The 18,231-nt window shown below is 34.7% G+C and overlaps 2 protein-coding genes across 4 annotated transcripts; one reads left to right on the top strand and one right to left on the bottom strand.

The window, feature by feature from the left end:
* Window positions 1-622: 622 nt before the first annotated feature.
* Window positions 623-2,153, bottom strand: LOC124533723 (E3 ubiquitin-protein ligase RNF4-like). The gene is made up of 2 exons (XM_047109219.1): window positions 1,518-2,153; window positions 623-1,270 (listed from the first exon to the last, which is right to left on the bottom strand). The coding sequence occupies exons 1-2, from the start codon at window positions 1,695-1,697 to the stop codon at window positions 1,028-1,030; spliced, it is 423 nt and encodes a 140-aa protein (XP_046965175.1). The 5' UTR covers window positions 1,698-2,153; the 3' UTR covers window positions 623-1,027.
* A 1,438-nt stretch (window positions 2,154-3,591) lies between these two features.
* LOC124533111 (patj homolog) lies at window positions 3,592-18,228 on the top strand. 3 transcript variants are annotated; one of them, XM_047108384.1, is made up of 17 exons: window positions 3,592-3,893; window positions 4,311-4,411; window positions 4,965-5,121; window positions 5,264-5,430; window positions 5,799-5,928; window positions 6,284-6,396; window positions 6,966-7,108; window positions 7,923-8,071; window positions 8,229-8,306; window positions 8,910-9,111; window positions 9,736-9,888; window positions 10,735-10,883; window positions 11,989-12,174; window positions 12,626-12,774; window positions 14,438-14,573; window positions 16,459-16,625; window positions 17,634-18,228. In XM_047108384.1, exons 2-17 carry the CDS (start codon window positions 4,322-4,324, stop codon window positions 17,796-17,798), a joined length of 2,334 nt encoding a protein of 777 aa, XP_046964340.1. In that variant the 5' UTR covers window positions 3,592-3,893; window positions 4,311-4,321; the 3' UTR covers window positions 17,799-18,228. The 3 variants fall into 3 exon arrangements, with proteins under 3 accessions (XP_046964340.1, XP_046964260.1, XP_046964418.1); XM_047108304.1 differs by lacking the exon at window positions 3,592-3,893 and adding an exon at window positions 4,043-4,228; XM_047108462.1 differs by lacking the exon at window positions 3,592-3,893 and adding an exon at window positions 4,044-4,236.
* Window positions 18,229-18,231: the final 3 nt, after the last annotated feature.

The raw sequence follows: 18,231 nt of genomic DNA, 5'->3' as shown, positions 1-18,231 counted from the left end.
ATATAAAAAAATATGAACCTAGACATAAGTAAATACCAACAACACAAACAAATCAATTGTTATTTTTTAATAAGATATACAATAATTATTATATTCTTATGGATATATCATAAATAGTTGAATTGCAAAATACATACATTAATTAGTGTTTGTGCAAAATACACTTCAATTTAAAAACTATATCCAGCATGAGAAGCTAGTCTGTCAATATAATATGTCAATTAAAAATTATGAAGTCCATTCATCAATGCAATCCTTTTGTAACAAAATTATACATTCTAATATCATAAATAATGAGAATTATGTCAATCACTTAACAATTTCGATAAGGTAAATCTTATGAGGTCTGAAAATTGTAGTCATTAATATAAATATTTAATAGATTATTAACACAGTAGAATCTGCTTATTGTACTATTTATTACAAGAATATAATGAAGTCATACTAAGTCATAAAGTACATTGTGCCAAGCAGTTTTAAAAAATAAACTTTTACCTTTATTAGGTATTAAGTTTAATAAAAACTGCAATTTGCAATTAATGGATAACTATTTATAACAAAAACAGACATGAACTGACACAAAGTAAATATATTAAAAGCATAGAATAAAAATTGGACTATATAAGACTTTATTACAAATTTTATTTAAAAAAATATATAATATACAAAAACAAGATAACATCCTCACAAGTCAAAGATTGGAAAGGTCATGATAAAGAGCAAGGTTGTTAGTTCAAATCATGTTGGTTAAATAATTGATTTCTTAAAATAGGGATAGATCAGTATAAAAATAAATCTTTTCAGAATTTTGTTATATGGATTGTTGGTGGTGGGGCAATGTATGAAGTCAAAATAAACTGATTCCACTGTATTATTGAGAATTGTTAGTTCTTTGGCAGCTTAATGTTAAAAATACAAGAGTATGCCTGGAAGCCATAATCCAAAGCACAATTTTTTTTTCAAAAAAATAATGGCAATAGAATTGCTCCTTACGTACATTTTAAATTCTTGTTAATTTCTTAAAAAATTAATCACTACTTAAGTATAAAGGATGATATGCAAATTTTCCTTTAAGATGCTTTCGACAAGTAGGACATCGTTTTTCAATTTTTAGTGATTGTTCCAAGCAGTTACTGCAGAATACGTGCCCACAATTTGTAGAAGACATTGGGCACTTTCCAAGCTCATCCATACAAATAGGACAATCACCAATTTTTTTTTTTTTTTTTATATTTCCTGCTTTATCTTTCTTTTGTGATCCACTCGAATTCTGAAACATATTGACAAAATATTTAGGTTCTTTAAATGTTTTTACTAACAAATAATCAATATAGTATACAAAATCAATCTGATTTCTGTGAAACTCAGCTTTGTCGAAAGTTCTAGATATTGTTACTATTACTACTACTTCACTATATACATATATATATATATTTTTTTTTTTTGGGTTAAGGCATTAATCACAAATCGATTTATATTTAATATATTGTATGCATAATTACTGTCAGTGTATTTACCTTTTCGATAGAACGTGTTAAAGCTTTTGAATGTTTCTTAGCAACACATACAGTCTGCCAAGATGAATTGAAAGATTCTTCACAGTCGAGGACAATTATAACGTTCGCTAAAGCGCGTTGATCAACTAATGTAAAAGAAGATGTAAGATCAATCACATCATCTTCGCTATTATTACCCATTTTTTGTAAAACTTACGTATTCTACAGTATATAGAATGAAAGTTCACAACTTAATCATGAAGTAGAAGTATCGTTTTTTTTTTATCAATACAATATATTATTATAGTATTTGGAGCAATAACATTAATACCCTCAAATCAACTACCTGTTTCAAACAATAAACAACGTTATCTTTGATCAAAAATCACAATATCTAAAACTAAAGGCCGTTGTGATTGTATCAAAAATATAGTGTTGCCGGTTGCGTGCTTAAAAATAAAATAAATAGAAATTTCAAATTACGAATTTACGACAGACTTCTAAATAAAAATATGGTAATAAATTAAAATAAATAGTATGGTAACTTTTTGTATTTGGCGAAACAATGTTCGAGAAATACCAACCATTTTAAATCAAAAAAAAATTTCATAATCGTATTTTTGATTAATTAAGAGTATTAAACAAAAATACACCAATATATTTATACATTGGTTACATACTGTTCCTTATTATTAATTAAATGTACGAAATTGCCTGTTTCAAAAAAAGAACAAAAAAGCTATATATAAGCCCCTATTGAAGAAAATTAAATACCCCACCCGGTGACGCTGTAGAGGCCAATAGGGCCAACAGCAATACACATTTCGAAAAAAAAAAAAAAAGTAAATAATATTAAATTATACTACAAGTTACGTATGTAGGATTAAGCTTTGTTTTTTTTTATTAATAACTAATCAGAAAGTATTCAATAAATATAAAATGTAAAAAAACTTGTTGCTACTTAGGGGTTATACTTTTTTAAGTGATAATTTCTAATGGAAGGAAAAAGGTTCGTTCATGGAAGTAATATATACTACGTATAACTGGAAGGCTCACTGCCAACCAAACGCGAGCCGAGAGAGAACGACTAGTAAGGCGTTCTGTCTCTCTCTAAAACTGTACCCATGATTTCAGAGTTCCTGATACTTTTTGAAAATATTCACTTCTCATACGATAGGTTCTGGGTTTACCAAATAACATTTTCAAGTCCCTATAAGTTAATTACCTATCATTAATTTCATAATAAAAATTGCCACCATCTTTATGACGAAGAAAATGAAAGGCATCGTGAGGAAACCAGCAAATCCAAGAAACTAGTATGTTTGAGGACTTGTGATATCCAACAAGTAGAAGTGGGCAATAATTTGATGTGTATTGTGTAGACAAAATAAAGCACGATGAATAAAAAACATGTTAAATACGTAACAATTTATTTATTATACTGAATACTTAAAAATTACTAAACAATATTGTTTTGTGTAATTTCTGCCTTAATGTTGCGCGATTCCACAATAAATTCAAGGTCTTATTTTTGCCATTATATGTATATTATAATTTTCCAGATATATTCAATACCTCAGTCCACCTTTTTTCAAAAAAATGATTACTAGGAAATCTGAAATCCACAGAATAAAACAGATATGAATAATGTCCTAGAAATCGAATGGATACACTATCTAGTATTTTAAAACAAAATATCGTTACATGTGAAAGGACAGCCCACAACCGGGATATGCCACCTTTTTACATCCGTTCACAATGCAAGTTTGAACCATTTAGTATTAGATTATTGGACTTAGGAGATTTCGATTACAAATGAATAAAATACTCCACACTTTCCGCAATCACAAAAGATTCGCCATATTTGTTTGTATCGTAGACAGGAAGTGTTACCAAAAAATTGCCGCTAAATAATTATTATCTGTATTAAAATTATATACTGGCAACTGTGCGACAGAGACACCACGCCTTAAAAGTAGGTCTCTCTCTAGACCGTTCTTAAAGTTTAAAAGAAAGTAGACCTTAAGTAGGTCGAATAAGGTTTAGTTTATTTCTTCATTAAACTTGCAGTGAACCTTCCAGTTATACTTATAGTATATATTACTTCCATGGGTTCGTGTAGTGTTTTAAGCGCCAGTCAGTTTCCCTTTCTGTTACGCAAACGACAGTGATTAGTTTAAGTTATCACTGTGTCACGAGAAGCAATAATCTTTTTAAACTTAAATAGATTAAAAAATGTTTTAATGGAACAAATACAAACAATGCAAATAGAAACAGTTGAAAATGTAAAAAAATTTTAAACCTCCGCAAAGCGATATCACTTGTTTAGCGAGCAACTTCATTATTTAATGAAATGCATCAGGATATTTAGAGCCTTTAAGTAACAACATTTATACAGTAAGTCTAATGTCCTTATGATGTATCTGGAATGAAATATACCATATATACCGTATGGTAATAATAGGCAAGGATTAATAAAATGAACGCTTGAAGCTGTATAGTACAATATCTTTGAATTTAAATAAATGTCAGATGCAGAACGTCATTCTCAATTCCCAAGTCAAAGTCCAGTGATTGAAAGAATCTGCAATCTGTCAATTGTCAAAAAAATCAAATTCAACTTGTCTAAGATATTTATTAATTAAATATTTTGGTTTCATGTTTCATTAATATAAGTAAATTAATGTGATTTGTTCTGTGAAGCATTTCAAGGCTCTTCTAATAAATAGAAGGTTCATTTGTGTGTCTTTTAAATCTTTGGTATTTGTAATATTTTTATCGTTTCACAAATCTTATCATAAATATTTTTTTTAGAAATCGCTATAATGCATCTTGGAGTGAATATATCAAATGCTCTTCAGCAATTAGAAAGTGTAAAAGCTGTCGTTGATCAGAGTGATGATCCGAAGTTGAAGGTAACCTGAACATGAAAAAAAAAAAATAATATTTAGCAATTTATTTACTTTTATTACAATGTCATAATATATTCTTATAATATAATTTCTTATTTTAATAAGTAAATACTGTTTTCACTTGCTATTACGATTTTAAACTCCTCTATATTTGTGATGGTTGATCATGATACTTAAAAATGTAGATTTCTTTAAGATTGTTTTTCCACATCCAATATTAATAGTTCAAACCAAGTGTATGTGTACTGTGTCAACCTAGCCATATTTTAAACTGATTAATTCTACAAACAATGAAACTAGAAAAAAATACAAACCTTAGAATAACATACTTCTTAATACATTTTTTCAAAATCCATAGATTAATCAAGCTCTCTGACAATGATACTATTATTTACTGTCAAATGTTGTTTTGTTGATATTTTTCCTGTTATGTTTGGAACAGAGTATACTTAATTTATTATATTTTTAATAGTGACATTTATGATATTTATTTATTATTCACATTTAGTACACACATATAATAAGGAAAGTAATTTGTGTTCTCATTTACTTTTAGGCTGCAACAAATGATGACTTAAACCTACTTATAAATCTTTTGGAAAGTCCTATATTAAAAAGTATTGCTACACTTCATGACTCAGTTGGATTGCTTGCGACTCAAGTAGCTCATCATCCATCCATATTGCCAGGAGATTTTGACATCACTCCAGCTGGTATTATCTGAAGAATCTTTATATTTTATTTTACTCTTAGTAAAAACATTTATATTATATTATTAAAATAGTTTACTTTTCTACTATGAATGCAAAGAAGTATTTTCTGTACATACCATAACTAATGGTTTTCAATTTTTAGGTGACTTAGCTTTACAAACAAAAAATCTTTATGGTAATCATGAGGGTGAAGAAGAACAAAGAGTTCCTCAAGTGTCACCTCCACACAGTTTGGAATTTGGTTCTGACAATGAGCGTATACTTGGCCTAGATTCTGCTTCTGTAGACTCCAATATGTCTCCTAAACAGGTAAATATTTAATACACAACATTGCAACTCACAAATAAAAGGATTTATCCAAATCTTAGATGCATTGGTAAACTGGGTAATAACCCAATCTGGGCAAGTACCACCCCCTCATTAGATATTCTTCTGCCAAACACCAGTGCTATAATATTAATGTGTTCTGGTTTGAAATAATAGTAATCCATTATAACTACAGGTATAAGGGATACAACGTCTTGGTTCCCAAGATTGGTAGTGCATTAGCTATGTAATGAATGGATAATATTGGTTATTAAAAGGATTGATATTAACTAAGTTGGATTGAGTAATTGACATATATGAATTATAAGAAACAGAAATAGGTATAATAATCCATCCTATTGAAATTTCAGAATCGAGGCTTACTGGATATGTCCCGAAATGATGATTCTTTGATATCAGCTTCAACTAATATTGTTGCTGGGGATTGGGCTCAGGTTGAAATTATCAATTTAGTAAATGATGGGACTGGTCTTGGATTTGGTAAATATTATGTACTTATTAATTTAAAAATAATAATAATCATTTTTGTGTAAAGGTATTCCTTGTTAGTAAAAAAACTAAAAACTACTCCAAAATAATTTTGTATAAGATTTGATGTTTATTTCCACTTGCTAACTTGCTAATTATCGGCACTAAATCAGACAATATATAAAATTTAAATTCGAAAAAATAATTATTGTATGAAAGTAACATACAATAATTAATGTATTAATGCAATACATTAATTATAAAATATACCATAAACATAGAAAAAATATATAGAAACCGATATGGTACAAAACAAACAGTAACATCGACAAATATAATACATCTACTTGTTTGCGATGTGTTACAGGTATAATTGGGGCTCGAACTAGTGGTGTAATAGTAAAAACTATCCTCGCGGGCGGTGTGGCTGATCGCGATGGGCGTCTCAAATCTGGCGACCACATTTTACAAATCGGCGACGTAAGAAAGCTTCTAAATATGTGGATTTATTTATTTGTAATACTGTTAAATTGATAAATTTCATTTTTCATCATCATGCATAATTGTCCATTAAAGGAAAGTTACTTCGCCCTATGCTTTTATTGTAAATAGTATATTAAATTACAAATTCAAACGATAGCTCAGGATCTATTCATTATTAAGGTTTTCCATCAATAAACAGAGTGGTTTAAGAGGAAAAGTAATATGTTTAAGAGGCGAGAGGACCCAGTGGTAAAAACGCGCGCATCTTAACCGATGATTGATGATGATTTATGTGCTTAATTTGTCTTTGTAATTTTTTCGTGCTCAGCGGTGAAGGAAAACATCGTGAGGAAACCCGCATGTGCAAATTTCATAGAAATTCTGCCACATGTGTATTCCAACAATTGGAACAGCGTGGTGGAATATTTTCCAAACCTTCTCTTCAAAGGGAGAGCCTTTAGCCCAGCAATTGGAATTTACGGGCTGTTGTTGTTGTTGTTGTAATACGTTTAGGTTTTGTTGTGTGTTATCCGATTGCTGAGGTGTGAGTGTGGTGTGGCTTGCAGGTGAGCCTGGTGGAGATGGGGTCGGAGCAGGTGGCGGGCGTGCTGCGCGCGTCGGGCTCGCGCGTGCGGCTGGTGGTGGCGCGCGCCGTGGACCCCGCCGCGCCCGCCGCGCCGCCCTCGCACGCGCCCGTCGTGCCCGCCAGGTGCTCCCATTGCCTCCTCCCTCGATACAACTATCACTTACAGAATCATACCTTCTCTTTTAGTACATAGTATATTGCAGTAATAATATATAAGAACCCCGCACGCGCCCGTCGTGCCCGCCAGGTGCTCCCATTGCCTCCTCCCTCGATACAACTATCACTTACAGAATCATACCTTCTCTTTTAGTACATAGTATATTGCAGTAATAATATATAAGAACCCCGCACGCGCCCGTCGTGCCTGCCAGGTGCTCCTATTGCCTCCTTCCTCGATACAACTTACACTTATTATGAATCATACCTTTTCTTTTAGTACATAGTATATTGCAGTAATAATATATAAGAACCCCGCACGCGCCCGTCGTGCCCGCCAGGTGCTCCTATTGCCTCCTCCGTCGATACAAATTACACTTACTCAGAATAATTCCTTTTCATCTAGTACATAGTATATTGCAGTGATAATATATAAGAACCCTATATAAGATATCTTGTAAGCTTGAACATCACTCACTCATAATAATGCTGCTTATACTATTTTTTAAAAATATTTAAACATGCAGTGGTCCGCTTCTTCTTGAGTGAATGGATCAATATTTGAAAGAGCTTTTAAACAATTTGTAATATTTTGTAAAATTGAGTTTTTATAACCATTTTTTTAGTAACTTATATAAAGCATTCATAGATGACAATTCGATGAATTACTGAGTCATAAAATTATTAATTAACAAAAAATAAATAGAGTAATAGAAAAAAAGTACTAATACTATGTTTATTTAGTTTACACCGCTAATTTTGTTTTTTTTTTTATTGCCAGATTACTATCGAGTCCTGAAGCTCTAGACCGCTACCTCATGGAAGCTGGTTTCGAACAAGTGTTCCACACGCAGCCCACTCCGATCACGTTGAACACTAACGTGTCGAGATTCGTTTTCGATGCGTCTATCACGCCCCCGCCAGAATCAGGTATTTAGCTATTTGTCGTTGCATTCATAGTTTTATTGTACGTAAATGGTATCTTTATTTTGAGCTTCAGATTATAATTATTGAATTGGTCAGTATTTTCGTTTTCTTTACTATATTTTGTATATTGTATAATATTTCTATTCAAAATATTTTGCAGATGCAGAGTCACCTGAGGTCGATCGATTTACCGTACAATTGAAGAAAGACGAAAATGGCTTGGGAATCACAATAGCAGGTACAATGTTCAAAAGCTTAAATTTGTTTGAAACTATTTATCCCTTTGTTTGAGTTGGTCGACCTTAAAAATTTCACCAAATTCGGTTTAGTGGTTTGGCCGTGCAAGAGCAGCAGACAGGCTGAGTTACTTTCGCATTTATATTATCAGTATAGATGACGCGTATTCATTTGTTTTAACTAAACATTATTTTTATGTGTATAGTACGACACAACTTAGATGTCGCATCGGCAAAATTCGTAAAACCGATCACATCCGAATTGATTACGCTATACCAAATTATCAATATTTATTTCTCATGCGAATATGATCTTTGCACAAACGTAATAACTTGTAATATCATATGACCTTATATATTCGACACTTTGACACGTCGATTTACGTGCACTTGCTTTCTCTGACGCGTGAATCTATAGCGATGAATAGCGTCGAATGGCGCGATAGGGAGCTATTTCTATTGGTTGTATAAATCGACAGTAATCGGTTTTAATTTCATTCCATTGCATTTTCCGATGCTACATCTAATTTGTGTCCTAATATAAGTATTTTCGTCGTGAAAAGTATACGATTGTAGTCGTACATGGGTGTTGTTATTGTTTGAAGGTTACGTGTGCGAGAAGGAGGAGCTGTCTGGTATATTCGTGAAGTCCGTGACGCCGGGCAGCGCGGCCGCGCTCAGCGGGAAGGTGCGGGTCAACGACCGCATCGTGGCCGTGGACGGCGTGTCGCTCGCCGGCAAGTCCAACCAGCGCGCCGTCGACGCGCTCAAGCAGAGCGGCAACGTCGTCACCTTGGAACTTGAGAGGTGGGTACTGCACGGGCTGAGTGCCGGTGTAAACAAAATCTTTATCAAAACGAGTTACATATTGAATGGATGTATGATTTAATGATAAGCCTATTCCATTCGATGAGCATTTTGTGCTTAATATTGTACTAAAGTATAATACAATACTCCTTACAACGATATACAATAACAGCCTGTAAATTCCCACTGCTGGGCTAAAGGCCTCCTCTCCGTTTGAGGAGAAGGTTTGGAACATATTCCACTACGCTGTTCCAATGCGGGTTGGTGGAATACACATGTGGCAGAATTTCTATGAAATTTGTCACATGCAGGTTTCCTCACGTTGTTTTCTTTCACCGCAGAGCACGAGATGAATTATAAAGACAAATTAAGCACACGAATCAGCGGTGCTTGCCTGGGTTTGAATCTGCAATCATCGGTTAAGATGCACGCGTTCTAACCACTGGGCCATCTCGACTCGGCCAATACTCCTTAAGTTTTGTAAACTACTTTGCCCAATCGTTCCATACGTCACTTTACATACCATTCGAGATAATGATATGTCAATTGAATTTAATGGTACATACATAAACTGCTATAGAATTCGTAAATGATATATAAATAAAGATGGTAATTTTTTCCCAGATATCTCCGCGGGCCGAAGTTCGAGCAGCTTCAGCAGGCGATAGCGGCGGGCGAGACGGCGGCTGCGCCCGCGCACAACCCGTTCCTGCACATGCACCGCCCCGAGCCCGCGCCGGCCGACCACGACATACAGATGACGCACCTGCCCACCACGTGAGTGCCCTGGCCTACGGCTCTATTGGGGGGTTGGCCTCAATTATTTGGTTTCGAAACTAAAAAAAAAAAAAAATTAATATTATTCTTTAATTACACTTTATTATTTATTTTATGTTAAAAGGTCTGTGTTTTTTAAATATATGATAATTTTTTTTTTTATATTTAATTCTAAAACTATTCTGATGTAGGCGCTGTCAGTCTAGCGACGGATTTTAATCACGGTGTCCAATTTCAAAGGAAAATGCTCCGGTCATATTATAGTTGTTAACGCAAATGCTCCCCTTATTTCGCAGTCTCATATTTCAATCATACGGCAAAATCGTCATGTAATTCGAGTGATCGGAAAAATTAAGCCGCAAGTCTAACGGCGCCATCTGCTTCTCGAGATACTTAAAATGTTTATACTAATAATTCTTAACCCACAACACAGTGGATTGAACCCTCTTAAAGTTGGCCAAGGTCAACGAGGCAGTTAATCAAACAAACGATTTTAACCAATGATGTTCTAGTAAACAGATATGTTATTAACGCGCAAAAAGTGAAGACTAGAAAACGTCCCAATTGGGACGTTTGCCTGAAGTCGTTTTACGTAGTAATGCTTTATAATACAGCATAATTACTTAGTAATACGTTTTGCGTAATTAAAACATCTAGTTATCCCTTTTACTTATTGTTTTTATCAAGCTATCCTTTTTACTTGTAACGAAATGTGAAATAAACAGTCCCCGGCGCGGCACACTTTTTTCTGTTGTTTAGTATGGATATTACATATCTGTTTATTAGAATATCATTGATTTTAACCAATGAATGATGAATGAAAAATGAATGAAATTAATGTCGTAGACTGGAAACAAATGTGGAGGAGAGCGAGCCCTCCCCCCCGCGCAGCCCCGCGCCGCCGCCGCCCGCGCCGCGACAGGCGCCCGCCTTCGAGATGCCGCGCACTAACGAACAGAAGGACGCCATCAAGAGGAAGTGGCAAGCTATACTCGGTATTGGATTTTATTCATGTTTCAATGTCTTAAGTTAAAGTAAAGTAAAGTAAAGTAACAGCCTGTACATTTCCCACTGCTGAGATAAGGCCTCCTCTTCCATTAAGGAGAGGGTTTGGAACATATTCCACCACGCTGTTCCAATGCGGGTTGGTGGAATGCACATGTGGCAGAATTTCGATGAAATCAGACACATGCAGGTTTCCTCACGATGTTTTCCTTCACCGCCGAGCACGAGATGAATTATAAATACAAATTAAGCACATGAATCAGCGGTGCTTGCCTGGGTTTGAACCCGCAACCATCGGTTAAGATGCATGCGTTCTAACCACTGGGCCATCTCGACTCCGTCTTAAGTTGTCTTAAGTTGATTATTATAAAACTACATCTAAATCTTACACGAGGACGAAACCAACTATGCTGTTTGTTGAACGTATTTTGAGGTTTAAGAATTGATTTTCAAAAAGACAGATTCACTTACATGAGAACAGTATGATAAATGTAACAATAACAAAAAATATATTCGCCTTATAGATACTTAGTTAACGGAATAGAATTTAGTAAAATAGCCGTGTGTATTTTAATCGCTACAAAAGTGGGTATGCTCTAAAATATATTTTGAGAGACATGAACCCGTTTACAGAGCTTACATTTTTTATATATGATGGTAATTTGTTACACAGTTGTGCTCTCATTTTAAGAGTTTTTTGTTTTTTTTTGTTTTTATGGAATAGGTTGGCGGACGAGCATATGGGCCACCTGGTGGTAACCGGTCACCATCACCCATAGACAATGACACTGTAAGAAATATCAACTATTCCTTACATCGTCAATGTGCCACCAACTTTGGGAACTAAGATGTTATGTCCCTTGTGCCTGTAGTTACACTGGCTCACTCACCCTTCAAACCGGAACACAACAATACTGAGTACTATTATTTGGCGGTAGAATAACTGATGAGTTGGTGGTACCTACCCAGACGGGCATGCACAAAGCCCTACCACCAATTACATACATAAACTGCGAATGAATTCGTAAATGATATATAAAAGTATTTGTATTACATAATATATTTTAAGGATATTTACAAGAAGGTCGTTTGCAGGCGATGAAGTGGAGATAGTGGTGGGCGTGGTGGTGCGCGGTGGCGGCGGGTTGGGCATCTCGCTGGAGGGCACCGTGGATGTGGAGGGGGGGCGGGAGGTGCGCCCGCACCATTATGTGCGCTCCGTGCTGCCCGAGGGGCCCGTGGGTCGCGCCAACGTGCACCGCCCGGGCGACGAGCTGCTAGGTATGGCTACCACTTTCACTCTTCTTATCTTATGGGATGAAAATAAAATTATTATGGTATATGATACGCACATTTATGTAAATTCAAATATGAGGGAGAACTATTTATATTCAATATGTATTATATGCTAGCTGTGCCCGAGACCTTGTACGCCTTTGAATATAACAAAAAAAAATATTATTGTAGCCTAGGTTACTCCCTAGTTATCGTTCTAGAGATTAGCCGAAACAAACAGACAGACAGGCAGATAGACCGACAAAAATTGTAAAAATGTTATTTTGGTATATGTACCGTGTATATATACATATTCATTGAGGAAAAACAGCTATTTTAATATTACAAACAGACACTCGACATCGTGTGGCATGGTGCTAATGACAAAATTTGCCGTGACACTTATTTAAATTATAATTTTAATTAAACTAATAACGTACCGTTGGTGTCTTTGCAGAGGTGAACGGTCACCGGCTTCTGGGCATGAACCACCTGGAAGTGGTGTCGATCCTGAAGGAGCTGTCCAGCGAGGTGTGCATGGTGTGTGCGCGCCCGAGACCCGCGCCGCCCCTCGACCTCGCGCCGCCCGCCGCCACACTCGTCAAGGTAACCATTCCACCACCACACTACACTGCCATTATGTACACAACACACACACACACACACACACACACACACACACACACACACATACAAGCGAACCACACCAATGTATCACTCATAGCTACACCAACTTATTGTAAGATTATATATGGAAACAATAACGATTGAAATATATCATTTTACAACAATCACTAGAACTAGGACACAAGTATATGAGAGATGAACAAATAAACACTTAATGCGTTGAGGTCACCTCTGCACATAGGATGATAATAGTAATATGACATTTAATAAATAATATATATAATATGACATCTATATATGACATTTAATAAAATGCCTAGTTTCTTTAACCCTAATTGAGTCATTATTGAAAATAACTAAAATATGAAAATTAATTTGTACTCAAATTTACTATATAAAGTTTCGTTTTCTTATATCTATCTTCACTGCCATACATGATTAATTTTATCACAGAAGGACATTATAGAACAATCTAGAAGAGTGGGATACACAGCTTGACTTATATACTTTAAGTTTAAGCTGTATTAAAGATTAAGTTTTAATATAATGCCACTCAGTTCTTGAGGTGTCGGTTTAAATTATTAATCACTGTGTCAATTTATGTGTTAACTTTTCAGTGATCTTCAAAATGAAGATTTTTATCATCTTTATAATTTGACAAGGTACAGATTTCTAGTGTTAGAAGTAAAAGCTCGATAGCATGAATTAGTGTTGCGACATGCATCTATCAAATAATATAGCATGTGGAAATAATATGAATGAATGAACGACTTTTATTCCATCCGTACAAGTTGTTTCGTTAAATTTTAAATAATTGTCTTCTTAGTCAGCAATGAATTTATTTATTTCATTTAAAATTACATTTAGAACATGGCGTTTGCTGTCATCTTAGATAACACTGAATGAGATAACAAAACTAGCATTTTCTGTTTTTATTTCATTAATTTATATGATTGATTTACCTGCTACTAATACTACATTAACGTAATTCTTCCTGAATTTTTCGAGTGTTCTAAGTATACGTTTAATGTGATATTTAATAACCTATTCCAATCAGAAGATGAGTAAAGACGATGAAACTAATTTGACATCGAATTAAAACAATACGTATTAATTTATTTATGACGTCGAGATCGTATATTATACAGGGTTATTGGTAACTCGACGTATATCCCTTAGGAGGTGATAGGGGAGACTATTTGCAATAATTTTAACCCCCATATGCATAATCCAAAAGTAAACCATTTTTGAGTTGTAACGTTTTTTAGTTTTTTCAAAATTTGTCAAAAATGCAACTTCAAAAGTTTATTTAAAAAAAGGTCAATTAAAATCTATTTTTTCTTTTGTTTTATGAAAACGAAAAAAAAAACTAAAAAACGCGATAACTCAAAAATGGTTTACTTTTGGATTACGCATATGGGGGTTAAAATTATTACAAATAGTCTCCCCTATCACCTCCTAACGGATATACGTCGAGTTACCAATAACCCTGTATATCCTAGGTATACCATATGGTACATAAAAAAATGGCGTTTCAACTCGATTTAATATTTATATATTTATTATGTGTATGTTTTGTGTACCCCTAGTCTTACTTCGATTGGAATAGGCTATAATCGTTATAATATTCCCGTGGTGGCAGGCGAAGTCGGACGGCAGCCTGGCGGGCGCGGGCGCGGACGAGGGCGGCGCGCTGGGCGCGGGCGGGAAGGTGCGCTCGCGCAGCCTCGAGCCGCTCACCGGCCTCGCCATGTGGGCCTCCGAGCCGCAGATCATTGGTGAGACCCTCCAAGTACCTACATGATTGGAAAATAGGCCTCATGGAAACCCTCCAAGTACCTACATGATTGCTTATCGACTGAAAATTAGGCGTCATGGAAAAATTATCACAAATACAAATATTAATGTCAGAGTAACACCATACCAAAAAATGTGCAGATCATTGGTGAGACCCTCCAAGTACCTACATGATTGCTTATCGATTGAAAAATAGACTACATGGAAAAATTATCACAAATACAAGAATTAAAGTCACAGTAACACCATACCAAAAAATATATAACCATAGAATTTTTTAATATAATTTTAAAGTAATGCAATATATTTCGAATAATGTTATGTATGTTTACAGTAATCTTGATCACTTTGATAAAATCAGTGATAATCATTGTATGTGCACTAGGAGTAGGGATAAGCTTATAACGCCAAGTTTCCGACTGCGCAAAGTCAATAAATCTTTCTCGGGGAAAGGTATCCGTTTCTAAAATCAAATTCCGCAGACATTTTTAGCTTTGCCATTCGATTGTAAAAAATCAAATCGTTTGTAAAAAATACATTGGTAAAAAAGGCATATTATTCGATACAAGATTTAGTAGATGATAAAAAAGCGTGGAATTATTACTTGTTGAATTCCAGGCAGGATACATTACATACATATGTATTTAACTAATATGACTGTATTTTTTAAATGTTAAAAAAGAGTAACTACTGAGTTTCTCGCCGATTCTTCTCGGTAGAATCTACTTTCCGAACCGGTGATAGCTTCTCTTAATTGTTAAATGACGATTCAAAAGTGCTTGAAAGAGCCTACATGAATAAAATTTATTTTGATTTTGAAAGTCAACTCTTTTATTGATATAAACTTTTCAATTTCTTTTATCTTTAATTATAAATAAAGATAAGAAATGAAAATTCTAATTAATTACGAAGATTAAAGATTGGAATTTATGAATCAGTTGGTGTATGAGTCAGTTAATGGTATTTTGCTTGTACATATTATAGAATGACTCATCATCAAATGTTCGAAACTACAGTTCAGATTGTTGCTGATTTCGTAACAGAGAAATGTTTTTTTTTTTTAATTTTTATTAACGATTGGGAATCGGAAACATAATGTCATAAATTTTCGCGATTATTACACATTGAAATAAATCGCGTGTATTAATTATTTTTAACATCCAGCGTTCGTGGTCACGGGTAGACCACTAAAGTGCTCGAAACGTCGGGATGTTAAAAATAACTAATATACGCGATTCAAATCCGTTAAAACCAGCTTTATTTCAATCAGAAACATTATACGAATTTGACAGAAACGAAATTGTCAATTTAATTAATCTTACAGTTTCGTTTTATGTGTATATTAATGATTATAATTTTATAACAGTTCAGAGGAAATATGAAATGGTGGAAAATAATATTTGTTATTATGACGTCAATCAATAATCTCACTAGACTTAGTAGACTTTGAATTGCAATAAATTACTTTGAATCCCATATCGCCTCAATTCTAATCAGAAATAATAATAAAGTTAATATTATTTACGTTAGTGTAATTTATTATGTCTGCGATATAACTAGCGAGATAAATTTTATGAGCGCGATTAAGAAGGATAACACTGTTTTTAAGTCTGACATTAGTTTAAAGAGAATTATCAGGAATATTCATAGATCGGTCATTGTTTAAAAATAGTTTTAATTAATACTATACATTTATGAATCATATTCTATTGTAATCAAATCATTTATGATACGATTATGTATTATCAGTGATAAGAATTATAATTTTGATGCATGGTGAAAAATAATGATACGGTATTAATTCTTAATCTACAAAATTATTTATCTAAATACAATAACCCCACCTATATCTTAATGATTTCGCAGAATTAGTGAAAGGGGAACGCGGCCTTGGATTCTCTATCTTGGATTACCAAGACCCCCTGCGGCCCTCTCACACATTGGTGGTGATCCGATCGCTGGTTCCCGGCGGAGTCGCTCAGCAAGATGGTCGGCTCATACCCGGCGACAGACTACTCTTTGTAAACGATCAGGTGAGTTTATTATAAACTCATCGACTTCATGCTCATTTCAATAGCCGCTTCTCAGTTTCTGACTATTTTTAACCTTGTGTGCGTGTGCGTGTGCGTGTGCGTGTGCGTGTGCGTGTGCGTGTGCGTGTGCGTGTGCGTGTGCATGTGCGTGTGCGTGTGCGTGTGCGTATGCGTATGCGTGTGCGGGTGCGTGTGTGTAACTGCGTGTGTATATTGTGTATAAGGACAACTACTAACTTTAGTCAATACAATCGATAGAAAGCATTGTTACTGCAAATATTTTCTATGTGTTTTATTTAAGAATAAAATAACATACATATTAAAGTTTAGATCGAAATTTAGAAATATTTATTTAGGATTTTTCTATAATTTTTTTTAAGTGCCTAAATTTTCGTGCAGTATTTTTTTAAAGTAACTGATAAATATTTGGCATCCCTTCAATAAACATATAATCCCTTTAAAAAGTCTCGTGAAAAAGGCTATGTACAGTCAGAGTAAGAAAACCTTCGTCAGTTTTTAAACTCATTCCTTTATTAAGTCTTAAGCGCCTTTTGAATTTAAACAGGAAATAATTGCGACGCAATGTGTCATTTTCAGTCAGCAAAGTAGATTATCGTTCATACTGTAAAGTAAGTAAAAAGTAAAGTAAAAGCCCGTAAATTTCCCACTGCTAGGATAAGGCCTTCTTTTCCGTTAAGGAGAGGGTTTGGAACATTTTCCACCACGCTGTTCCAATGCGGGTTGGTGGAATGTACATGTGGCTGAATTTCGATGAAATTAGAAACATGCAGGTTTTCTCACGATGTTTTCCTTCACCGCCGAGCACGAGATGAATTATAAACACAAATTAAGCACATATATATAGTGGTTATTGCTTGGGTTTGAACTCGCGATCATCGGTTAAGATGCACGCGTTCTAATCACTGGGCAAACTTTTGTTCACGAAAATAGATGTTAAGGTGGCGAATCTTTTCTTACGTCGACTGTACTGTATACGTGTGTCTCCAGAACCTGGAGAACGCAAGCCTGGAGCAGGCTGTGGCGGCTCTGAAGGGCGCGCCGCGCGGCGTCGTTCGCATCGGCGTGGCCAAGCCGCTGCCGCTCGCCGACGCGCCGCCGCCGCTGCCCGCCAGCGCGCCCCCCGCGCCCCACGCCCCCGCGCCCGCCGACTGAGCGCCATCTTGATCACGTGATAGGTGACTAACGAGCCTTTATCTGTACCTTTTTAGTTATATCTCGTTTGACATATTCAAAGTATTTTACCTAATTTTACTTTTAGATTTTATCAAAAAACTACTTTTACATATTGATGTATCCCTAATCGCTATTAAATTTTACTCTTAGGTTATTGAAAATATTATTCTATTAGTTTTAATGATGACGAATAGTAGTTAAATTTTAAGTATCTCGTGTTAGATTTGAATACTTTTATTATGTAATATGTTAACTACTTGACTAAGACTTAGATGTATGTACTTCAATTTGACTATATAAAATTGTTAATGTCACAGATCATATTTTATTTTATACAGATTAAATACACGTATATGTAAGCATAGATAAAATAAAATCGACAATTACATTTTAATCGGAAATAAAGGGTTAT

This window comes from Vanessa cardui, chromosome 1 (genome assembly GCF_905220365.1).
Source record: "Vanessa cardui chromosome 1, ilVanCard2.1, whole genome shotgun sequence".
Classification (NCBI taxonomy): domain Eukaryota; kingdom Metazoa; phylum Arthropoda; class Insecta; order Lepidoptera; family Nymphalidae; genus Vanessa; species Vanessa cardui.
This window is presented reverse-complemented; position numbering and strand designations above follow the sequence as displayed.